The 21928-nt window shown below is 42.7% G+C and overlaps 1 protein-coding gene across 2 annotated transcripts; it reads left to right on the top strand.

Moving 5' to 3' along the window:
- Positions 1-1106: 1106 nt before the first annotated feature.
- Positions 1107-21452, top strand: LOC133476325 (lysyl oxidase homolog 4-like). Of its 2 annotated transcripts, XM_061769551.1 has the most exons (15): positions 1108-1260; positions 2054-2322; positions 2401-3008; positions 3489-3700; positions 9254-9292; positions 9363-9567; positions 10182-10362; positions 12780-12934; positions 13013-13180; positions 13652-13814; positions 13946-14189; positions 15363-15478; positions 15605-15741; positions 19985-20096; positions 20606-21452. In XM_061769551.1, exons 2-15 carry the CDS (start codon positions 2055-2057, stop codon positions 20674-20676), a joined length of 2679 nt encoding a protein of 892 aa, XP_061625535.1. In that variant the 5' UTR covers positions 1108-1260; position 2054; the 3' UTR covers positions 20677-21452. The 2 variants fall into 2 exon arrangements, with proteins under 2 accessions (XP_061625534.1, XP_061625535.1); XM_061769550.1 differs by having other exon boundaries at positions 1107-1260; positions 12780-13180.
- The last annotated feature ends 476 nt before the right edge of the window (positions 21453-21928 follow it).

Here is a 21928-nt window from a genome sequence, read left to right on the forward strand (position 1 = left end):
CAGCGCAACTCAAGGCCCCGGGGAACAGGTCCGGCTTGCTGCATTATTTTATGTGGCCTGCGAAAGCATATCGTGTAAAATTGTCTTGGAATGAATATTTACATTCTATTTTGCAAGCATTTTTTTGTTACCAAACCCCGTTTTTACAGTCAAGTAAACAACAGTTGAACATATTATCAGAACTACTATACATATGATTTCTGATTTCAAAACTAGTTGATCAGGAATTAGTTGTGTATATGTAATATTATGAGGCGGTGATTAAACATTTACCGGTATCTGGTTCCACAGTCATAACGGCCATCTGAGGGAAGACGTAACTACAATGTGACCTGTGACACCCCTAGCCTACAGTATTACAAACACAGTGGTACACTGCATGTCTTATAAAGTTTAATGTGTACAAATACTTGTTTGACTTGAAGAGTCACTGTATTTTACACAAGATTTGGTGAAATTTTTCCCCATCACGGCTTTCAATAGGAGACCGTCCAGCTGTATTTTTAGGGTTTACATCATGACTAAGGAGCTTATGAAACTGAATTTCATTCAAAGAAAAAAAACAAAATCAGTTACTGGCGAGCACATCAGACTCGGCTCTTGATGACAACTCTCTCCTCCGCTAGTGTCATTGTAGTGTGCCAAGACCCCTGGGGTGATAGTGTGTCTGTTAACATTGTGTATCGTGGCGTGTACCTTGTGTGTTTTTTTTTATCATTGTGTGAGGTAAACACATACCCGGGAAGTTAAGTAGCATTTACATTTTCACCTGTGTGATTTAGAGACTATGATTGAAGACTGCAGGACATGATAGGGGCACATATGGGAGTACATGGAAATTGTCAAAAATATGGACTTGTATAAGTTAACACACTCACGTGTCCTCCAGGCCATGTGACCATTCTGAAAGGAGGGGAGGGACCTTGAACTTCCTGCAGTCAAATGCATTAATATGCACATAAAATTTTAAGAGGTACCGATAGCCACACAACTGAAAAAAAAATACAAATACATAATATTTTAATGTTTCACTGTGGCAGACTTTTTGCAAGTAAAACAAGTTGAACACGTGCGAATAAATTTAATGAGGATAATGGGAGGGATGGATAAAATGGTCCATCTGAGGGAGTGACAAAAGAGGAAAGAGGGAGGGAAATGTGGAGACGAGAGGGACAGAAGGAGCAAAAGTCATTGCTTTTTTCATGCAGTGCTCCCTCACTCCTTTCGTCCCAGCGACTCCAAGTGAGAACAACAGATAAGGTGAGTTCCTCTTCATCAATTTCTGCTCTTGAAAAGATTTTATCAGGTGAGTTCCTCTTAATCCTATCTGTTCTTGAATAGATTTTTCCTGATAGTTCTTTTGCAGCAGCACTTGTTTCAGCTCTTAGCGAACTTGAGACAAACGTTTGTTGAATGATGCTTTTTCTACAGCAAACGAAATGATGGTGCAGGACAGCATACATGCAGGTTATCCCCAAGTGTAATAGAAGTATATTATAGAATCTGAACCCACCTCAGTATCACCCTTCCTATCTATAAGAGGAAACAACTTTCAGGGTGATTTATAATTGCTTATAGACCCGATTTCTTCTAGAGATACATACCTGATGTTGACAACATTTAGACGATGGTGTTTGTTTGCTTTTGTGTCTGCTGGCTGAATCCATGCGGCCAAACTTGAGGGTTTGCGGAAAACCAAACATTTTCTTTGGCTGGATGGACGGGCTACTTTTAGCTCTGTTAACCCTCTTACGCCGATTGGTTCAGACTATGAACCATTTCTCAACATTCTCACTGTCGTTCAGATCACTTTAAGTATCAATTAAAAAAGCTAAATAAAACCACCCATAAACTCTGAATGCCACATTAGGGAAAGAAGAGCAATTTCTAATTATATGCTTTGTCAAAGGAAGGAATGTCAATAGGGCTTTGCATGATTTAAAGGAATTTTGTGGTGTGTTTTTTATTCTGGAGTTGCTCCTTCACATTCCATAACTCTTCACCTAATATGACCCTTCTTCTCTTTTCATAACCATCCTTTTCCCTCCTCTAGGATGCTGTTCTTCAGCTCCCTATCCACCATCTTCCTGCTGCTGCTTCTCTACCCCTCTGAGGTGCCTGCACAGGAGGTGAAACTGCGGCTTGCAGGTACAGGCCGCCGCGACGCCAACGAAGGGCGTCTGGAGGTGTTCTACAATGGCGTTTGGGGCACAGTGTGTGACGACCAGGTGGATCTGAACCTGGCTAATGTGGTGTGCAGACAGCTAGGCTTTCAACACAGTTTAACCTGGGCGCACAGTACCAAGTTTGGTCAGGGACAAGGTATGTCCTACCCAGTACTGAGATATTTTTCCAATACAGTTCGTGTGTAACTGTCTCCCCACGCTGTCTGTTGTCTAGGTCAGATCTGGTTGGACAATGTCAACTGCAGAGGCACTGAGCGCTCTATTGCAGAATGCGCCTCCAATGGCTGGGGAGTCCATGACTGTACCCATGCTGAGGACCTGGGGATCATTTGTAGCCCCTTAAGGAGCAATGGTGCTTCAGCAGGGGAGGCCCCTTCCTCCTCCAGACATGAGCAGGGACAACCAAGACAGAGAACCCCGCAACGAGCAGCTCCGCCACCAGTCTCATCTTACACCCCCTCTTCTCTCAGTCGAGGCCACGAGATCGCCCTCAACCGCAACACGCCATCTTCGCGCCGCAACAGGATCTCGCCGCAGGAGAACGGCCATGAGATACAGATCCCACGAAGGTATAGAGGGCAAACACATCCACATGGGCAGCAGGTATCGTCACAGCCGGCAAGCAGTACCAGCCAAAGGCGGGAGGAGGAGACGCCGAGAAGAGGACCACCTGCATCGAGGCGCCAGACTGAGAGACAGTCGAACAGGCAGACATATTCCCCGACCCAGTCTGAGAGGTATCAGCCAGATAGCGGGAACCATATTGAACCAGACCCTGTTTATCCAGATATGGGACTGGAGATGGATACACAGTACATCCAGGTAAAACATACATACTAACATATACTCTCAGAAAAATGGCACATTTAGAGTACAGCAGCCTGCCATTAGGGTCAAGATACTGTTTCGGGGCCCTTGACATTTGTACACCTTTTGGCCGAATTGTCCACTAATTCAACCCATGGGATCCATTAGTGTAGATTGTACTTGAGGGACAGAAATGGATTACTACTGTATGCCGATTTCGGACAATCTAGAATCAAAAAGCACTGAACATATCAAAGTATTCCACTTAAAGCTCATGTATGATCTGATACATGCATGCATACGTCTTTGAGGCCAATTAGCATCTAATTAGAGACAATTATGAAATCATTTAGACTTGAGAGACAATACGTTCATCATTTGTGTTTAGCTTCTTTCAAATCCATCGTCCTGTTTTAGGTTGACATAAAAGCCTTTGTTGAGGATTAAAAACAAAAAAACTATAGATCCTCAGTCAATCTTTACAAATGTTTCCAGAGTTCTGACAGTGTTCAGCTGGCTGAGGCCCGACTACGGGCTGTGCTATCCGGCAGCCGCGGCGGTCTGGTGACCGAGGGAGTGCTGGAAGTGAAGCATGCTGGGAAATGGCGTCATGTGTGCAGTCACGGCTGGGACCTCAGCAGCAGCCGCGTCGCCTGTGGCATGTTGGGATTCCCTTCTGCCGAGGCGTTTGATCAAAACGCCTACAGGTGAGTGACTCAGTGTGTGCGTGTATGTGTGTCTGTCTGTGCGTGTGTCTCTATGTGTGTGAGAGCATGCACGTGCGCAGACACACACACACACACAGAGACAGGCTATGAAAGGGATGGAAAAGTGTGGTCGTAGACACTTCCTTTTGCGGACTCGTAGCTCCCGTGCCTGAATCGCTGTTCCATCCTTCTCTGGGATGGTAACCACAACTGCTACCGTTAGTACGACCACACTTGGCATGACTCGTCCACTGCGGCATTAGCCAAAGCCAACTGTCCACCAGGACTGTCTGGCCCATTGGCTGACTGGGCCTCAATGCAGGCCTTAATAATCATCTAAGGGAGTGTGCTATCAATGTCTGACCCAGAATAATAAAAAAAAAAAAAAAAACATTCTCACGATGTGTAGCTTACTATATGTTTGTTAACTCATTTAATTAAGACATTTTCAACTTTGGAGCAAATGTAACACGATAAGCTGTTAAGCTCCGGAACCCCTACTACGCCTACAAAGAAGTTTTAGCCTCTTATTGGGAAAACACCTGCATTTGGTAACTTATATTTAAGTCAGAATGTCCACCATAACTTGAAACAGCGCTGCCCTAATGTGACATTATTATTATCATAAATGTGAATGTACAGAATGATGTTTATTATTTGAAAGTAAAAGTAACTTTTGTAATGCCCTACAAGGAAAATTCTGCTGTTAAAATTGATGAGCCGCCTATAAAAGGATAACACCGTGCAGTTGGAACCCTTTGATTTGTTGTGTTTTACAAATTGCATTTGTAATTTACAGAAAAGCTGTAGTGGTTTACAAAACTAAATGACAAAATTCAGACACATTTAGCTTCAAGTATTGACAGAATGAAAACCAAAAGGTCTTATTTGCAAACACGGTCTCATCCATAAGTGAATTTGATCCCCATGAATGCAACTCTTCTATCTAACTTCAAACTCACTTTAGACTTCCTAACCCAAACCCCAACACACAAATGCTAATAGCCCCCCCCCCCCCACCACAGAAAAGCATCTTACAAGGCTTTACGTAAACCAAATGCACACAAATACATGTGCCAACGTGAACATGCAAACAGTCCCCTGTGTGGCTGCCCACAGAGGTCTTTTTCTAGCCTGGCTAGCAGCACAACCAGACTGACCGCTGGTCTGCACTGTGCCATGTGTCTCCAATAATTACCCCTTGTCCTTGTCCTGCTCAGCGACTTGCCAGCAGGACACGTCTAGCACCAATAGCCACACATACCAATGACCGACTTCCGTCAAAAGCAGTATAGAAAATGGATGGACGGAAGAACGTCTTCACAGCTGATCTAGCACGATGACGAGGTTTTACAAACTGTTCTACGCTCTTTTACGAAAGGTCTGCTCAATTTCCTTTTCTGTAATACAGATCAATATGTCATCAATTTAATGTTTAAAGCATGGAAATAAATGTGGAAAAATACACTGAAAAATGTCAGCCGGAAGGACTGATGGTTCTCCACTGCGTGCTGTGCGTCCGATACCTGGGCCTTCAACGGGGGGACTTACCCAGCTCGCCTCTTAAAAGCACCACTATCACCTCGCAATTATAGAAATCTACAATCAGGAATCCCAGACCTCCGCTATTTAGAAGAATTCGACTACTTATAATTTGTTTTTATTTTTTCAAATCTGCCTGAACAAAAGTAGCGGATCAGTGAGACGGGGCCTGAGAAACTCCGTGCCCTCAAAGTCACATGCAGGGCCTCCGCATCTAGTCGAATAGTTTTGGATCGGGAAACTTTGGTCGCAATCGCCCCACAGTCCGCCACGCCGAGCCCCGTCGGGAAAATGCCCCCCACACCCTTACTCCCGTCTACAAATAGTTTCCTCTATTTTTTTTCTTCCGTGCTCGGATCTCTGTACAATACTATACAAAAATGGGATGTAACAACACACGACTGAATCATCGGAAGCAGTTCAGAATCAATATTGATCTGAACATAACAAAACCAGAAAACATTTCAATAAAATGCATCATACTCACCAGAGATGCTGATTATCAAATGTATTAAAGTGTGCTGATTGCTACAGATGTGTTTTGTTGTCTTGTTGGCTGTAACGCATTTTGCACTGACCAACCAATCAGGGGGGAAATGCTGACGTCACTGACAGCCAGCCCTAGGATGAATTTGAAATCGGATTCGTGAACGAAGCGGTCCCATTGCTAATATAATTTAAGTTACATCAGTCAGCACGACTGATTCTGAAGGCCCTGGACAGATCAGACTGACATGGCAGCACAGACAGGCTGAAATCTGACTGGGCAAAATAATCTAACATCCATATACTTGTACTGGAAGCAGCCCAGCCAAGAGAAACTCTACGAAATGAAGAAAATAGTCTGTTGGGAATACATGATTGCAATTTCATGAAACTAATTTCAGCATTTAGGGTGTTAATGTAGCTCAGTGCTTCTGATAGTGTTTAGACCAGCCGAGTTTTTGCAAGCTGTCAGGTCAACCGGTTGTAAACAGATGAAGTAAGACTTTCTTGTTGCGCTAACTTTGTTTTGGGCCAAAAAGCACAAAATGAGTCTTCTGGTGGCATCTGGTTAACTTGTTGGTCAAGTTATTTGAGATCAATATTTTTTTGAGGTTTTAAACTTTGATGTGATTTACCGTCACACTGACACTCCCAATTTTGAGGGCTTGCGACTTACTGTATTTGACTTTGAGTTCTTCGAAGTATTCAAATGGCTTATTCCACAGTTGTGACACCTTAGGGCTGACTGACCGAATGGGTTGTTGTGAAATTTGAGGGAATTAAAACAAACACCCATGATTGTCACCTTGTCAGGATGAACAGCGATCCTGTAAGTTTTCCTTTAATGCTACCTTCAAACAAGAGTGTGTGATTGTACATCACTACCTTCTCTTATGTGGGATTTATATTATATTGTCCATTTGAGGAGCTATAATTAAAGACTAAGAGTTCCTTAGTCAATCCAGACAATTCTAAATGAACAACCTGGCTGTTGGCTCAGTGTTAGGTGGTTGTTGTTTTTCTCTCTTTTTTGGGGTGTATTTACTCTTATTTGCTAACAACCCCCCCCCCACCCAGTCTTGCAATGCTTACAAAAAGTGGAATGCCAGACAATTGAGTTCACACTTTCTTTTATCACATCCATAATCTTTTTTTAGTTCCCCTCTCATCTTGCTTTCTCCTTTTACGTGAATCATGCTAAATTTAACATTCTGTAAAAAGGACCTAATTAAGACCTTTGTGAGTTTGCTGTCTCTGGTGCGTGCGTGCGTGCGTGCATGGAGTCAATCAGACCTGCCACCACTTGACACAGCCAATTGTTCCTTTCAGGCAGCTTCATGCTAGCACAACATAATAACAGGTTAGTGCTTCTCTTTTGACAGCTTCTCTTTCCAATCTTGCTTTTGGGATTGTGTGGTCAGGGTTGCACATAAGAATACTGCATCCAGCCTTCTTCCAGTTCAAAAATAAGAAACACTTCATTGCTGATGCTGTCATTCTCGTCCTTTTCTCCAAATCTCCTACAGGACAACGACCTCCACACGGAATATATTGAGACTTGAGCCCAAAATAGCGCGCTTTTTCTGAGGTTGGGCAAATCCTATTAAAAGTTTAGAGAGAGACTTACATCACCAGCCTCTTGTTTCCAGGCATGCAGTCATGACGCTGGGTAATCATGTCACTTTGAGCTTTTAAGGCTTTTTAAAAGAGGCGGCGACAGAGGGAAAGTTGATATGTATGTGCATATTTCCACGTCTGCTGTGTGAACCAACATGCTACTGCTCGAGTCAACCGCACAGCAGACACTGCCAAGCACAGCAGGCAATTATACGGGTGACTCTCACCTCCTCCTCCCCACTAACCTCACCCATCAGAACCCCGTGAACTAACTCCCCCTTACTGTCTTGTTGCTTCACTGAGTTGTGAAACGTCTTCAACAGCCAGCGCTCATAGGCTGACGCCACAAAAAGTACTTTCTGTAATTAGTATGTAACAAAAGTAAAGTCATTACAGTATGCTGTACTTTGCAAAAGCTTTGGGCCACTGCTAACCTTGTTGTTTTAATTAACCTTTCAGAAGAGTCATATAGTTAGCACCAAAAATACAAAACCAATTTCCATGCAAATTTCGAGAGGGTTGGTACAGTATGGACACATGGACCAAGGGGGGACCCATTTGGTGAAGATCTGGCTACAGGAGTTTATCATCACTATTTAAGTCACAATGATATCAATGGAATCGCCCACCCCGCAAAACATCATGGCATTACAGTTCATCATCCTCCAATCAGTAATACAAACACATCCATCAATCCATTTTTGATATTGATTTGCTTGTCCTTATTAGGGTTAGGATGACCTGGAGCCTATCCCAGCAGACTTTAGGCGACAGGTGGGGTAAAACCTGGACTGGTTGCCAGCCAATCGCAGGACACGTATAGAGAAACAATCATTTACACTCACATTCACACCTATGGACAATTTCAAGTCTTCAATTAACTAACATGCATGTTTTTTTTGCAATGGGGGTCCAGAGGGCCCAAAGAAAATCCATACAAGCACAGGGAGAACCTCACACACTCATACACAAGGCCAGAGCCGAGATTCAAACAAATACAATCCCCTGCAATGATTTTAGTTTTTTCTATTTTTGCTGGGACTGTCTAGTTATATCTGCTCATTGCTAAAACAACAAATCTTTTGCACAGTACTTTACAGAACAGGTCTCAAGGTGTCAGCGCCATCATAGCATCAAAAGAGTTTGTCAGCATCGGAATTCCGGATTTAGTAACAGGCACGATCCATCTCCCGCTTTAGTTTGCCCAATATTTACATTTGCATCACTGGTCTGGTGGTGCAGGTAAGCAACTCTCCGTCTGAAGTATACACTTGTGTCTGTACTCGGTGTTCTGACTCACTGAATTCACAAAGGATGTCCGTGAGGCTGCACCTGCTTGTGGTCACACTGGTTGGGGCAAGTGGTCAGCTTTGGTGTGAGTGTGCGTGACAAAATGACACCTTCCAGGCTCTCTCTGGCTTGTGAAACTTTATGTATCTCGATCGTTCCCTTTTTCAACCCTTGTCAGTTTTAGCTCAGCGTGCATGTTCGAGGACACAAACGTTGGACCTAATTTTCCCAAATATGCATTTAAATAGATGAATATATTGGCTAGTGTGTGTACACTTTTGTCCTCTACTGTATAACTCATGTTCACACATCTTTTTACATTTTAAAATCCCACATGGATGTCCCAAACAATCCTCCATGTACATTAATAAATGCATGACAGGAAACATTTGGAAAATAAATATTGTAGTTCATCCACAAATGCAGACAATTGCAAAAGTGTCTCGTAAGGATGATTGAGAATTGTAGTGCGGGCTCCAGGGAGGAGCTCAGACAGTGTTTTGTTCTGTCTACTGGATATCAAACTAAATAGTTCAAGAGCATCCAGTTGCTTACTTCTTTGTAGTATCATTCTAAAGTTTCATTAGAATACATTAACTAGATGCTGTTTTCTTTCAGGAAACTGTGGGACTCCAAACTAGCAGATCCATCATCCAGGTAAACTCAGTTCTTATACAAGCGCAACATTCACACATGCCTGCACTTTACAACCAACCTTCCTTCTCAGACTGGGAACACAGATCACCAAGAAGGCCTACTGGGTGGAGAGGGTGCAGTGTCAGGGAGTGGAGGTCTCCTTGTCACAGTGCCAGGCTCAGCTGTCCCTCCGCAGGAGAGACGGTCCGTGCGCGGGCGGCATGCACGCTGTCGTCCGCTGTGTCCCTGGAGCACAGTTTGCACGCAATGGCCGACGATATGCATCCCCCATGTCGGTCAGTTCGGGATCTTAATCTCTTTATTAGAAGCAGTGAAATAATTGTAATTGATGGAAATACTGTATATACGAAGTTACAAATTACACTACACACCTCATGAGTTGCAATGCAATACAACACTTTGACATTTTTACTTTTGAATGATGCTGTCAGAGAAATAATATTTAACAGTGTTTATTATTGTAGTTTTTTGCATTTCATCATTCCAAAATAAAAAAATATATATTTGTATTTATTTCATTCGCAAGTGGCAGAGTGTCCAAGTATTACAAAGCTCTCAATGTGACGCAGTGCCGTTCCTTGCCACTGTAAACTGGTACAGTACTACTGAGTGCCTTTAATGTGTGTATAGTGCATTTGTTTGGCGCTTGCATTTGAAAAGTACAACATCCTTGCTGAAGGGCCCCTCTATTGAGTAAAATGTTTTTTTTTGTCTTCAGTTTAGCTTTGGGTTAAACCACAAAGAGGGTTTGCACATGCAAACAAACATAAAAAAATAAGTGAACTAAAGAATGACCATAGAAATGGAAAACTCAACATTCTAAAATAAAAAAAGGATCCAAACATGCTTCAAAACAGCAAATGTTTACTCACTCTGCCCTTCCTACCAGAGTAATGTGCGTCTAAAGGCGGGGGCCCGCCTTGGCGAGGGTCGCGTGGAGGTTCTGAAAGAGGGCAAATGGGGCACTGTGGCAGACCACCTGTGGGATATCACCGATGCAAGCGTTGTCTGCAGAGAGCTGGGCTTCGGAACGGCCAAGGAGGCCCTGACCAGGGCCCAGCTGGGAGAGGGTGAGACAACACATACAACATGTACAGAGCGTAACACTCACAGTATGTGTATAAGCATCTTTATTACAAAGGTTTGTACCATATAGTCTTCTGCTTTGTAAGAGGGGCAGCCAAAAAGTAATGAGCCCAGTTGAATTCAATCGATTAACAATCGAATTTCTGGGGAAGATTTTCACGGCTTTTAGTTTAAATACTTCCATCCATCCATATTATTTTTTTTAAGTTTAATTTAAACCTGTCCTCTTCCTGTTAGCTATTTTGGAAATGACGTCATTGTTGGACGCCCGTCAGAAGTAGAAAGCAGTGATTTAATTTCTTGCTTTGGAAGGGGAACCACCATTTAACATTTTCAAAAAGTTGCAAAATACATTTAGGGAAGATGCAAAAAGTTACAGCACCATCAAAAAGTGGCTGTCCAGGATCAAAGGTGAAGACCAACTAAACTTGTGAAGTCATCCCTTCCTTTGGCTGGTCAGCCATAACCCACCCTGCATACTCACCTGATCTGACACCATCAGATTATCACCTTTTTGAACCTTTAAAAGAAGAAGTTAGGGGTCGGCACTTCTGTGATGATGAACAATTTAAGCAAGCTGTAAAAAACTGGTTAAAAGTGGAGACCTTAATAATTTTACAAGGCCAGCGTACATGTCCTTGTTCATCGATAGACAGTCGGTGTTGAGAAAAATGGAGATTATATTGAAAAGTCGTGATGAAATCCCCAGTTATTGGGCTTTATTGCCTTTCTATTGCAATAAATAAAGTTCGAGGAAAATTGGGCTCATTATATTTTGGCTGGCCCTGGTTCATAGCCTTCATCGATTTTCTAGGTTGCTCATTCGACAGGATTAGAAGGAAGCAGGAGTCAATCCCAGCTGATTCAGACAACCATTCTCACTCACGTTCACACCTATAAGAAAATTAAAGGCTACAATAAACCCAGCATGCATGTTTTTGGACTGTGGGTGGAAAGAACTGAGCAAAACCAAGATTCAACAATATTCCTTCTTTGATGCTGGAGTGCTAATTTGTGTGCTGTGCGACTTTCTTTCTAAAACCATGAAACCAGGCTTTCCGAAGTTATTTGCAATTATATTTTTGACAAGCAACATACAGTACAGTATATATTTAAAAAAAATCATTTCTGTGTAAAGCACTATATTAAGGTAATACTAACAATTATAGCATGGTGAACGTCACTGTGTCTGCATGGCACACATGCTCTGCTGTTGACACTACATTTGCCCATAATTTTAGAGTGGTTATGGTTAGGGCGTTAGGGTTAGGGCATATTATTATCATTCATTAATTTCAAGAAAAAGATTTAAGCAATCCCAAAATATTTAGTTTTTCGAAGAATTACAGTTCATTACTTCTGTCTGAATTCCCATGAGAACGGGGTCAGAATAAAAAGCAATGAGTCTAAATGTGAGCTTCTAAATAGTCTGATGCCAAATTCCAAGTACTCTGGACCCAAGTAGACAAATAAACTCTGACAAAATGTTTACAGCTAGACTGCCGCTTGTATCTGACAAGCTGATGGTTGACTACATCTACCCATGACCAGTTGTTTGACCAGCGGAACACCTGGAGCTCACAATGGCGTACAGTACATACACATTATCTTGGTATTGCTTCTGTTGTGGCCCTGCAATTGTCGAACAAAAACAATTTCAAACATTTTCCAAGCAAATGGGCCTCACTTCCACAAGCTGAGATACTGTCCATTTTTCTCACCCTACTTCTGCTGCGATTAAGTTAATTTCCTGCCATTATCTTTCTGCCCCAATGAGAACATAGCATGACCTGTAAGGGTGGCTGCATTTGCCTCTCTCCACTTGCATTAATGAAGTAATTCATGGAAACCTTTTAGGGTTCTTAAAGTAGGTGCTGTGCTTGTGTTATGTCTAAATAATGACTATGGTAAATGTCACAGCAGAGCGTTGCCGGTTTAAATGTTTCTAGACAAGGCTCAGGCCAATTCAGCCATGTTGCACAAACACAGGAGAGTGGTCTGGGCTGGAGTTCTGGGAGGGCTCGTGGGTGGTGCAGTTTGAGAAGAGTGACCTGACTCAAGGCTTGGTGACATCAGTGGCTATTTGAGTGAAAAAATAAAGAGCTTAATAAAACTTTGCTCTCACACACCTTCACAGACTTCAGCAAGTTCAAAGATGTTTGGCTGTGGTGAGCAGGATGGAGTGCGCAGTAATTTGGACAAAAGCCGCTCTCTCATACAGGCCACATCAGAGGTCTAAGCATGCTGTCGGGACTTTTAATCGCATTACATAGCCGTACAGCTGTGATACAGTTGACATTTGACAGTGTATTAAGTTATGTGTTATAAACTAACCAGCAGTTTTGCACATTCTCATGAAAAAGTTCCAACGTTGACAATTCCCGGACTTTTGCCATCCTAGGTTCCGGTCCCATCCACATGAACAGTGTACAGTGCACAGGCATGGAGAGGTCCCTAACAGAATGCACATCCAAACCGGTGCCGCTCTACACCATCAAGCACAGCCAGGATGTGGCGGTGCGCTGCAATGTCCCCTACACTGGCACACAGACCACGGTGAGACACACGTCCGCAAGTTACACGGGCCAATCTACGGCAGTGTTCAGTCATGCAAAGCGTATTCTTTGCCTTCAGGTGAGACTGGCAGGAGGCAGAGACAAATCCGAGGGCCGCGTGGAGGTGTGGATGGAGGTCGGAGGAGTGAAGCGCTGGGGCTCTGTCTGCAGCGAGAACTGGGGCATCAACGAGGCCATGGTGGTGTGCCGACAGCTTGGCTTGGGTTTCGCCTCCAGAGCTCACCAGGTGATCAGCTCTATCAATATACATAATATCTTCTATCACCCTTTGCGTCACTCCCTTTTTTGGCCTTTATCCTGCTTACTCCCACATTTCCCTTTCCTCTGGGCTGCTGTTTGTGTGTCTGTGCTGTGTTATTACCGAGGCCTGAGGTAATTATAGGCTTCTCGAAGGTCCACTTCCAGCACTCTGAAAATAAAAGGGGGAAAGTTAGGCAAAGAGAAATCGACAGAAATTCTCAGAGAAAACAAGCTGAAAATAGGGCTGCGCATGGAAAGGGCAGAGTGGTTGTGTTGTGTTGGGGCATTAAATGGCAGATTTAAACTATGAAAAAGAGTGTAAAATGTGATAATATGTACTGATAGATTCTATTAAAAAGAGGGCTTGAAGTCTTAAAGCAAAACACAACCTCGATGAGAGACACCATTCTTGGGTTTTGAAGCATGCAAAAACGTTCTCCTCCCCGTGTGTGTCCAGGAGACTTGGTACTGGGCGGGCTCCAGTGATGCCCGTGATGTGGTTCTGAGTGGAAGTCACTGTGGGGGCTCTGAGCTGTCCATCCAGCAATGTCGTAAAAACACAAATGTCTACTGTCCCAGAGGTGGCGACGGCAGAGCCGCTGGAGTCACCTGCGTGGACAGTGAGCGAAAAACACACTTCATATGAATATACGTATATACAGTGTGAATATATATATATATATAGAGAGAGAGAGAGAGAGAGAGATTTGTTGTGCAATGACCTTGAACTCCCCCTTGTATACCCTGTCAGCGGCTCCTGACCTGATCGTAGATGCCCAGCTGCTCCAGGAGTCATCTTACCTGGAGGACAGACCCCTTCACCTGCTCTCCTGTGCCAACGAAGAGAACTGCCTCTCCTCTTCTGCTGCCAGGATGAACTGGCCTTACGGACATCGCCGACTGCTGAGATTTTCCTCCCGTATCATGAATACTGGCCGTGCTGATTTCCAACCTCGGGCCTCCAGAGAGAACTGGATTTGGCATCAGTGTCACAGGTACGCTGTCAGTAATAGGGCTCAAATAAGAGTCCGTTTCTGTCCTTCGAGCTACACGCCATAACAATGTAACCCAATGGCCACTGGGCTGCAACTGTAAAAGACACACATCAACGGTACAAAAACAGAACCTTTGAGGATACCACCCCTGAGAAGAGACATTGTACCCCCAAAGGTGCAATGATGAACTTCAGTATAAGACTTGAAGGAAAATATTAACCTCCCTTAATATCTTTAAATATCACAAGCTGGGAATCATCACAAGATGGTACTGCAAGATTGGGAAAAAGAAAAATCTCCTGAAGAGAAACTGTTGACAAACATTTGATGAGAGAGGTGGTGTCACATGCTTTAATACAATGCAGTGCTATTTGTTGTTAGATTTGTACTATAAATAACATACAAATAAGTTGATTTACACGAAAAACACAATGTAAGATCTGCCAAATTGATGAGCCAGCCTCCTCATTGATTGTTAAGACTGACCTCAGAGCAGCCGGACTTCTTTACTCAGCTGCTGAGGTTTTGTGTGCTAAAACAAAAGAGGCAGATCTCAGAGTTTCTTCCAGCCTCAATCACTACCTCCCCAACCAGCCAGCACATTGGTTTGGTTTCCCACTTTTGCCGGTGCCTCTTGCGGGAATGGTTCTATAACGAGAGACACAGGGACACCAAACAGATAAATGTCCCATTGTGTGACGCCTTTGTAACTGCACAACAGGATTTATTCTCACTTATTTAGAATTAGAAATTCCACTGCCCCTCCCCCCCAAAAAAACATTTATGTACATGTTCAGAAATTAATGTGTTGCTCCATACAAAAGAAAAGCACATCATAAATTGTGTAATAAAAGACTAGTTATGAAAGCGCAGAGTAGAAACACACACCATGTAAATATGCAGTATGCCATCAGAGCTGAACAAGCACAAAAAGGCAATTACTTTTTTTGTCCATAGTCTTATTTTGTATCTTTTGGGAAAAAAAAAAAAATCAAACAATTCAGAACAAGTGCATTTTCTTGCCGAAAATCGTCAGCAGCTCGCCCATCCCGAGCTATGTGTTATCGGATTGAGCTCTTCAAAGAAAATTGGATTGAATTTCGGAATTCTTTCAGCATTCAAACTATTCTAGCTCTCTTCATGAATGAAATACCAGCCTCTCCTATTTCTTAGGCACTACCACAGCATTGAGGTGTTTACCCACTACGATCTGCTGACCCTCAATGGAACCAGGGTGGCTGAGGGTCACAAAGCCAGCTTCTGTCTGGAGGACACCTTCTGCCCCGATGGTCAGACAATCAATTTCAAATTTCGAACCAAAATACATTTGATTAATAATCACATCAAAACGATCCAACCATGTTGGCCGTAGAGGGCCTCCACTATAATCTTCATAATCCCCTTTTGACTCCCAGGCCTCCAGAAGCGGTATTCCTGCTACAACATGGGTCAGCAAGGCATCTCAGTCGGCTGCTGGGATACTTACCGCCACGACATTGACTGCCAGTGGATCGATATCACAGACGTGCGACCTGGCGAATATGTCTTCCAGGTGAGGACGCTTTTTTGTTCTTATAGAAAAATACCTTCCAGGAAAGTGCCACTTCGTCTGTAGGTTTCCATGTAAGCAAGCGCTATTCACTTGGGCTTCGGTGCGTGCATGTTCTCCCTCTGCTTTGTGTGGGTTCCCTGCAGATCCTCCTACATCCTCCCACATTCTAAAACATTCTTCACCACTGTATTAGTTATTAGTAGTTCATGGTTTGCGTTGTTTTTTTTTTTTTAAACAATCGGTTGTCACAGAATACTTAATTACTGTAATGCCATTGCATGTGGGAAAGGAGAGCCACTGTCGCCGATGCGCTTTTCATCCATTTATTGAAACACAATGCGCACACGCATGCAGGAGCTGCTGTTGGCTACAGCTCACGACCAGACACTCACACTCGCTGATGTCACACGACACTGGACCAGGCCCCGCCTCTTAAAGGCACATATTGTATCTAAAAGAAAGACACTACAATACATACAGCATTTTCTATTTTTATTATTGAATTTGTTTTCTTTTGGAGTTGAAATATGTTTACAATGTACAACATTTAACGCATGTGTTTAAAGTGTGCGCGAGGACTTTTTTGTCTCTACATCACGTATTCTCACCCATTGCACGCGGGTCTGGAACATGAAACCAGCGATAAATGGGGGCTCACTGTATTAGGTTAGCTGAACACTCTAGTTGTGATTGTGAATATTGTCTGTCTACTGTATATGTGGTTGTCCTGTGATTAAGTAATCACCATGAGTCCAGTTGGTTATAAACTCCAGCTTCCCTGTGAACTTAAACAATACAAACGGTATAGAAAACACATGGGTAAAAGTTCAGCCATCTGGCAAATACGCCGAAAATGAATGCCAAGTTGCATGCAAATGTGTTGAAAAAGGGAAAATGCAGAAGTTTAAAATCTGCAAGCCCATGTGGGATAAAAGCGATAACCGACTATAATTGTAGCGAAGTGGCTCTTGGCTAAGCATTCAGCCATTCAGGTATGCTGTATGCATGTTGTTTCAGGGTGTGTGTGTATTTAAGGACAGTACATTTAATGTGGCTTTATATAGAAAGTAGACCTGCTATTAGTGAGAGACTGGAGCTTATTGGCCAGCTGACAAACTCTCAGCACTTCACATTATTTATTTTTATGTTGAGGTTGGTTGGTCTTGTCTGTTCTTAAACGTCCAATCCACTGTGCTGACCTACTCATCTGTTCTCCCGCTCTGTCATTTGTTCTATTTTGACTCGAAACTAAGTGGCACCACATAGATGATGCTTCTGGTTTCTAATTAGTTTGTAAGTTTTTACATTATCAGTGATGCTTTCCTCAGCCGTGCATGCGTCCTTCTGCATGGCACATATGTGGCAACAAGGCCTTGATTAGACATCAAACCATGCACGGACATTAAAAGTGTAGATTGTGACTACATGAACGGGCAGCTCTCCATAAATTTCATAAGTGAGAGATGGAGATCACAAATGCTCGCTCAGCTTTCCTCCACCAGCTGGGTGTGGCCTGAACAAAAATGGCGGCCATTTTTAGGACCATATGTTTGAAGCGATGGGTCACGTGGACCCCAGCTTGATGGCTCCTTATCACAGCTAATGTCCAATCTATATAGTCTATACCTATATTGACAAGCTCTACTGATATCCAAAATAAGCCCGTTTTACATTAGAATGAAAAATACTTCATAGAACTATAAAGTGTGCCAAAATCCCTGGGCGCCTTCAATATGACTAATTTTGTCTGTAAACTAAATCAAAAGAATAATACTTATGGCCAGTTTAATTAGGTTATGTATGTAGGTTATGTAACCATAAACTTCAGAACAGTAGTAAAAGTAGATTTCGACATACCCCAATTCCAATGCAGTTGGGGCATTGTGTAAAACATAAATAAAAACAGAATACAATGATTTGCAAATCCTTTTCAATCCATCCATCCATTTTCAATACCGCTTATCCTGGTTAGGGTGGCGGGGCCTATCCCAGCTGACTGCGGGGCGAAAGGGGGACTACACCCTGAACTGGTCGCCAGTCAGTCGCAGGGCACAAAATCCTTTTCAATCTATATTCAATTGAACACATTACAAAGACAAGATGGCAGCATATGTTGGTCCAAAACCTGTATGTACCTTTCAGCACTAATGGTGCCTTTTCCTTCTTGGCCCGGAGGACACGACATCCATGATTTCCCAAAACAATTTGAAATGTGGACCTGTCAGACCGCAGCATACTTTTCCACTTTTCCCCAGTTCATCTCAGATGAGCTCAGGCCCAGAAAAGTCGGCGGCGTTTCTCTGTGTTATCGATATACGGCTTTCGCTTTGCATGGTAGAGTTTTAACTTGTTTTTGTAGATACAGCGACGAAATGTGTTAAGGCTTCTTTATACTCGCGCGAGCAGCGACCACGCTGACTTAACTGCGGCTACGTTTGCCTTTATACTCGAGCGCAACCCACGCGCGCTGTTTTGAAAATGTGCTGCAGTTCTCCTCCAAGTCGGGGGTGTTGCTACGGCTGGTATTGGCTCGGACGCCACAGGGTGGAGTTTCCTCTGCATTTTATGACCATTTTCGGTAGCCGTTTTTACTTTCCTTTCCGGAACAAGGAACAAAGCAACAACAATGGAACAGTGTCTGCGAGAACAAATGGACCTATATGACCATATGATAGGTTTAATTATGCTGCAAAATCGATCAAGAAGGCGGCGGCGGTGGTATGTGGACCCAAGGGGAAAGCTAAGTATGTCATCACAGCATGTGACTAAAACAGACCAATCACGATAGATGATCTCCGCGGCATTCTTTGCACTCGACAATTTGTGCTGTGTGCGCGTCATTTGCCGCATAGGGGTTGCACAGCCCAATGCGTCGGTCACGTGATGCAATGCGATCGTTGTCGGCCGCGCGAGCGCGGGAGTATAAAGAAGCCTATTGCCCATGCTTTTCTGAACTGTTCTTGAACCTACGTGACAATATCCTTTACACAATGATGCCGGTTTTTAATGCAGTGCCACCTAAGGGATTGAAGGTAATGGGTATTCAAGGTTGGTTTTCGGCCTTGCTGCTTATCTGCATAGATTTCCCCAGATTCTCTGAAACTGTTGACGATATTATGGACCATAAATGATGAAATCCCTAAATTCCTTGCAACTGTACGTTGAGAAATAATATTCTTAAACTGTTGGACTATTTGCTCACGCAGTTGTTTACAATGTGGTGCACCTCCCCCATCCTTGCCTGAGTCTTTCGGGAATGCTCCTTTTATCCCCAGTCATGACACTCACCTGTTTCCAATTAAGCTGTTCACCTGTGGAGTGTTTCAAACAGGTGTTTATTGAACATTCTTCAACTTTCCCAGTCATTTGTTGCCCCAGTCCCAGCTTTTTTGGAATGTGTTGCTGGCGTAAACTACAAAATGAGAGAATATTTGCAAAAAAACTATAATGTTAATCAGTTTTAACATTAAATATCTTGTCTTTGTAGTGTATAGATTGAAAAGGATTTGCAAATCATAGTATTGTGTCTTTATTTACATTTTACACAACGTCCCAAATTCATTGGAATTGGGGATTCTATAATATGGTCACATGATTTGTTTGATGTGGAAAATGGGAAAATTAATTTACAGTATACGCTTTGCTCATATTGCAGCAGGCAGCACAGACAGGGTGGAAACCAAGTCGTGGCAACCAAGCATCGCTACAGTCTAATGACAGGCTGCAACTTGAATCTAAACCAAAACTGTCATCTGCATCCCTCGGCTGTTTTTGTATACGGCACAGAGATAACAGTGGAAAGTGATGTCATTCTTCTCTTTAACCCACAATTTGAGCTATTGAGAAAAAGAGAGAACAATAATCCTGCGGCTCCTCAGTCGCCCCCATGGAAGGTCGCCTGTTTCCCAACCGTCAAAAGTTCTCATTTCTACTGTTACGTTATTAAAAAGATCCTTCGGCTTTGTCTAGACCCAACGGCACTTTAGGGTGCCAATGCTGCAGGGGGAAACAAAATCAGCATCAGCTTAATAGGGCTGGACTAGGAAAATAATTATTGTAAATAAAGCGGAATCAAAGGAGATTAAAAGACACACCCAATGTATGTCCACAAATATTCTTGGATGTATTCTCATGGGAATTCAGTTACACTCACCAGAGGATTCGTTGGGGTTATACAGTAAGTTAGTCCTGTACATGAAATACTTAAAACTGTGTGATAGAACATGTGTACCTCCTTTTACAGGTGGAGGTCAACCCATCTTTGGATATGGCTGAGTCCGATTTCAAGAACAATGTGATCCGCTGCAGGTGTAAATATGATGGAGTGCGCGTTTACATGTTCGGATGCCATGCAGGTAGAGTTTAAAGACAAGAGGTGAAATGTTAATGAGATGCCCGCGGTGGGACGAAATTTAATGGGATGGGGTGATGGGGTAGGATGAGATGGATATGCCCGATGAAATGAACTGGATAAGGATGAGATGAGATGAGGACTAAAGTGGGGGGAGATGAGTAAATCTGAGGAAATAAAATGAGATGGAAGGGCATGTGAGATGAGATGGGATGAGCAAGAATAAGGTGGCAACATGGGAGGGGATGAGATGATGAGCTAGATAAGATGTCCCGAACTGGGGGAAAATGGTGGATGAGAAGCGATTGAAGGTAATGAGAGGGGGTAATGACATGAGATGGGGTAAGATCATCTGGAGTGGCAAGGATGGGAGATGATGAGATGAGATTTGATTGAGATTGCGATGGGATGAGATGATAAATTAGGATGGGAGGACATGAGATGAAAAGACATGCCATAACATAAATTTCTCTCCATTTGCTGCTGTGTAATCCATTTCTTGTGTTTGATCAGGTGACGCTTACAGCGCTGATATCGAGGACTTGTTTGACCACCAGCGTCAGATCACCAACAATTTCCTGTGAATGGATGATCACACAGATACAGGGACAGAAGAACCATTTAACTCCTCAGCACACCTCAACATCACAAGACAGAAGAGGTCGAGAGACAGAATAAATGACAGGGCGAGTGGGATTTTGGAGGGAAAGGAAGAATTTTGGTACCCGGTGACTGTCTATCAGTGGCAGTTCAAGTCAAATGATTGAAGGAGAAATGTTGAGAAATAGAAAAAAAGGAAAGCACGCATCAAACAAAACATTGACTAATTTACATTTTATAACCATTTGAAATGATTTGGATTTCTTTTTTTCAATATATAAAAATTAAAACATGACCACAGTACATAAAGACATGAAGGCACCACATTGACACAGGTAACAACTGTCTGCTTGCATTCACTTTCCAATTGCAAATGCATTTTTTTACTGTTACACCTGTGTGCTTTTTGGTTTTGAATGAGAATCCACATTTATTTTTTTTAACTCCATGGTGCTATTTTGCCTTCTTTTAATAAATATTGTAAAGTATTGCACATGTATTGTCATGTACAGTTTTATATTACCTCTCTGGAATAATGTTAGGTCTCTAATTTATGCAGATTTTATTGTACTTTTGAGTTGGCATTGTCCGTGCGTGGCTGTGTTTTGTATTGTTAATTTTATTATGAGAGATCATTTACTTGTTTGTTCTTCACCTGTTCAACAATGGTAACATCAGATGAGACCTGGATGCGCCACAGTAGTGCGCCTTAAACATTACTTAAATTGTAGAGCAAGAATAAACATCAGAATGACAAACATGTTTATTTAAGGAATGGTTATTTTTCCTGCAGATTTTGTACAATAAAGATAAAGATTAATGTTAGGATTAAGCTGAATCTGCTCAGTCAACTCTATCCTTTAAAATGGACACAAATAGTGTATTAAATTGCGTTTGTTTACAATGCATTGTGCAGTCAGATTGCCACAGTGCTCAGACTCCATTGATGCCTTTGGCAGTTAAAAAAACATCGGAAAAAGAGCGACTGCCGTTGCCAACCTCTCCCAGGGATCCTCAGCTAACCTGTGTTTTCTGGATCTTTCCAACCACCTCTACTTACACACATGCATTACACCCTGTGAAATCTCCCATGACTGTGAGTTTAAGACACATGGGTCCTTTTCAACTATAAGACAACAATCACCTAACACATGCTGTTCGGTTTTTTTTTTTTTTTTTTTTTAAATACACCTTTGAAGGTTTTCTTATAGTAAACACCCTCATTATTAGTTATCT

The sequence above is a fragment of the Phyllopteryx taeniolatus genome, chromosome 4 (genome assembly GCF_024500385.1).
Source record: "Phyllopteryx taeniolatus isolate TA_2022b chromosome 4, UOR_Ptae_1.2, whole genome shotgun sequence".
Classification (NCBI taxonomy): domain Eukaryota; kingdom Metazoa; phylum Chordata; class Actinopteri; order Syngnathiformes; family Syngnathidae; genus Phyllopteryx; species Phyllopteryx taeniolatus.

Bases quoted from the DNA above. Each gene is read 5' to 3' on its own strand.
- LOC133476325 (XM_061769550.1), top strand. From the start codon at position 2,055: ATGCTGTTCTTCAGCTCCCTATCCACCATCTTCCTGCTGCTGCTTCTC. The intron at 9,568-10,181 runs GTCAGTTCGGGA...CCTTCCTACCAG, and splicing joins GATATGCATCCCCCATGTCG to AGTAATGTGCGTCTAAAGGC. The intron at 20,097-20,605 runs GTAGAGTTTAAA...GTGTTTGATCAG, and splicing joins CATGTTCGGATGCCATGCAG to GTGACGCTTACAGCGCTGAT.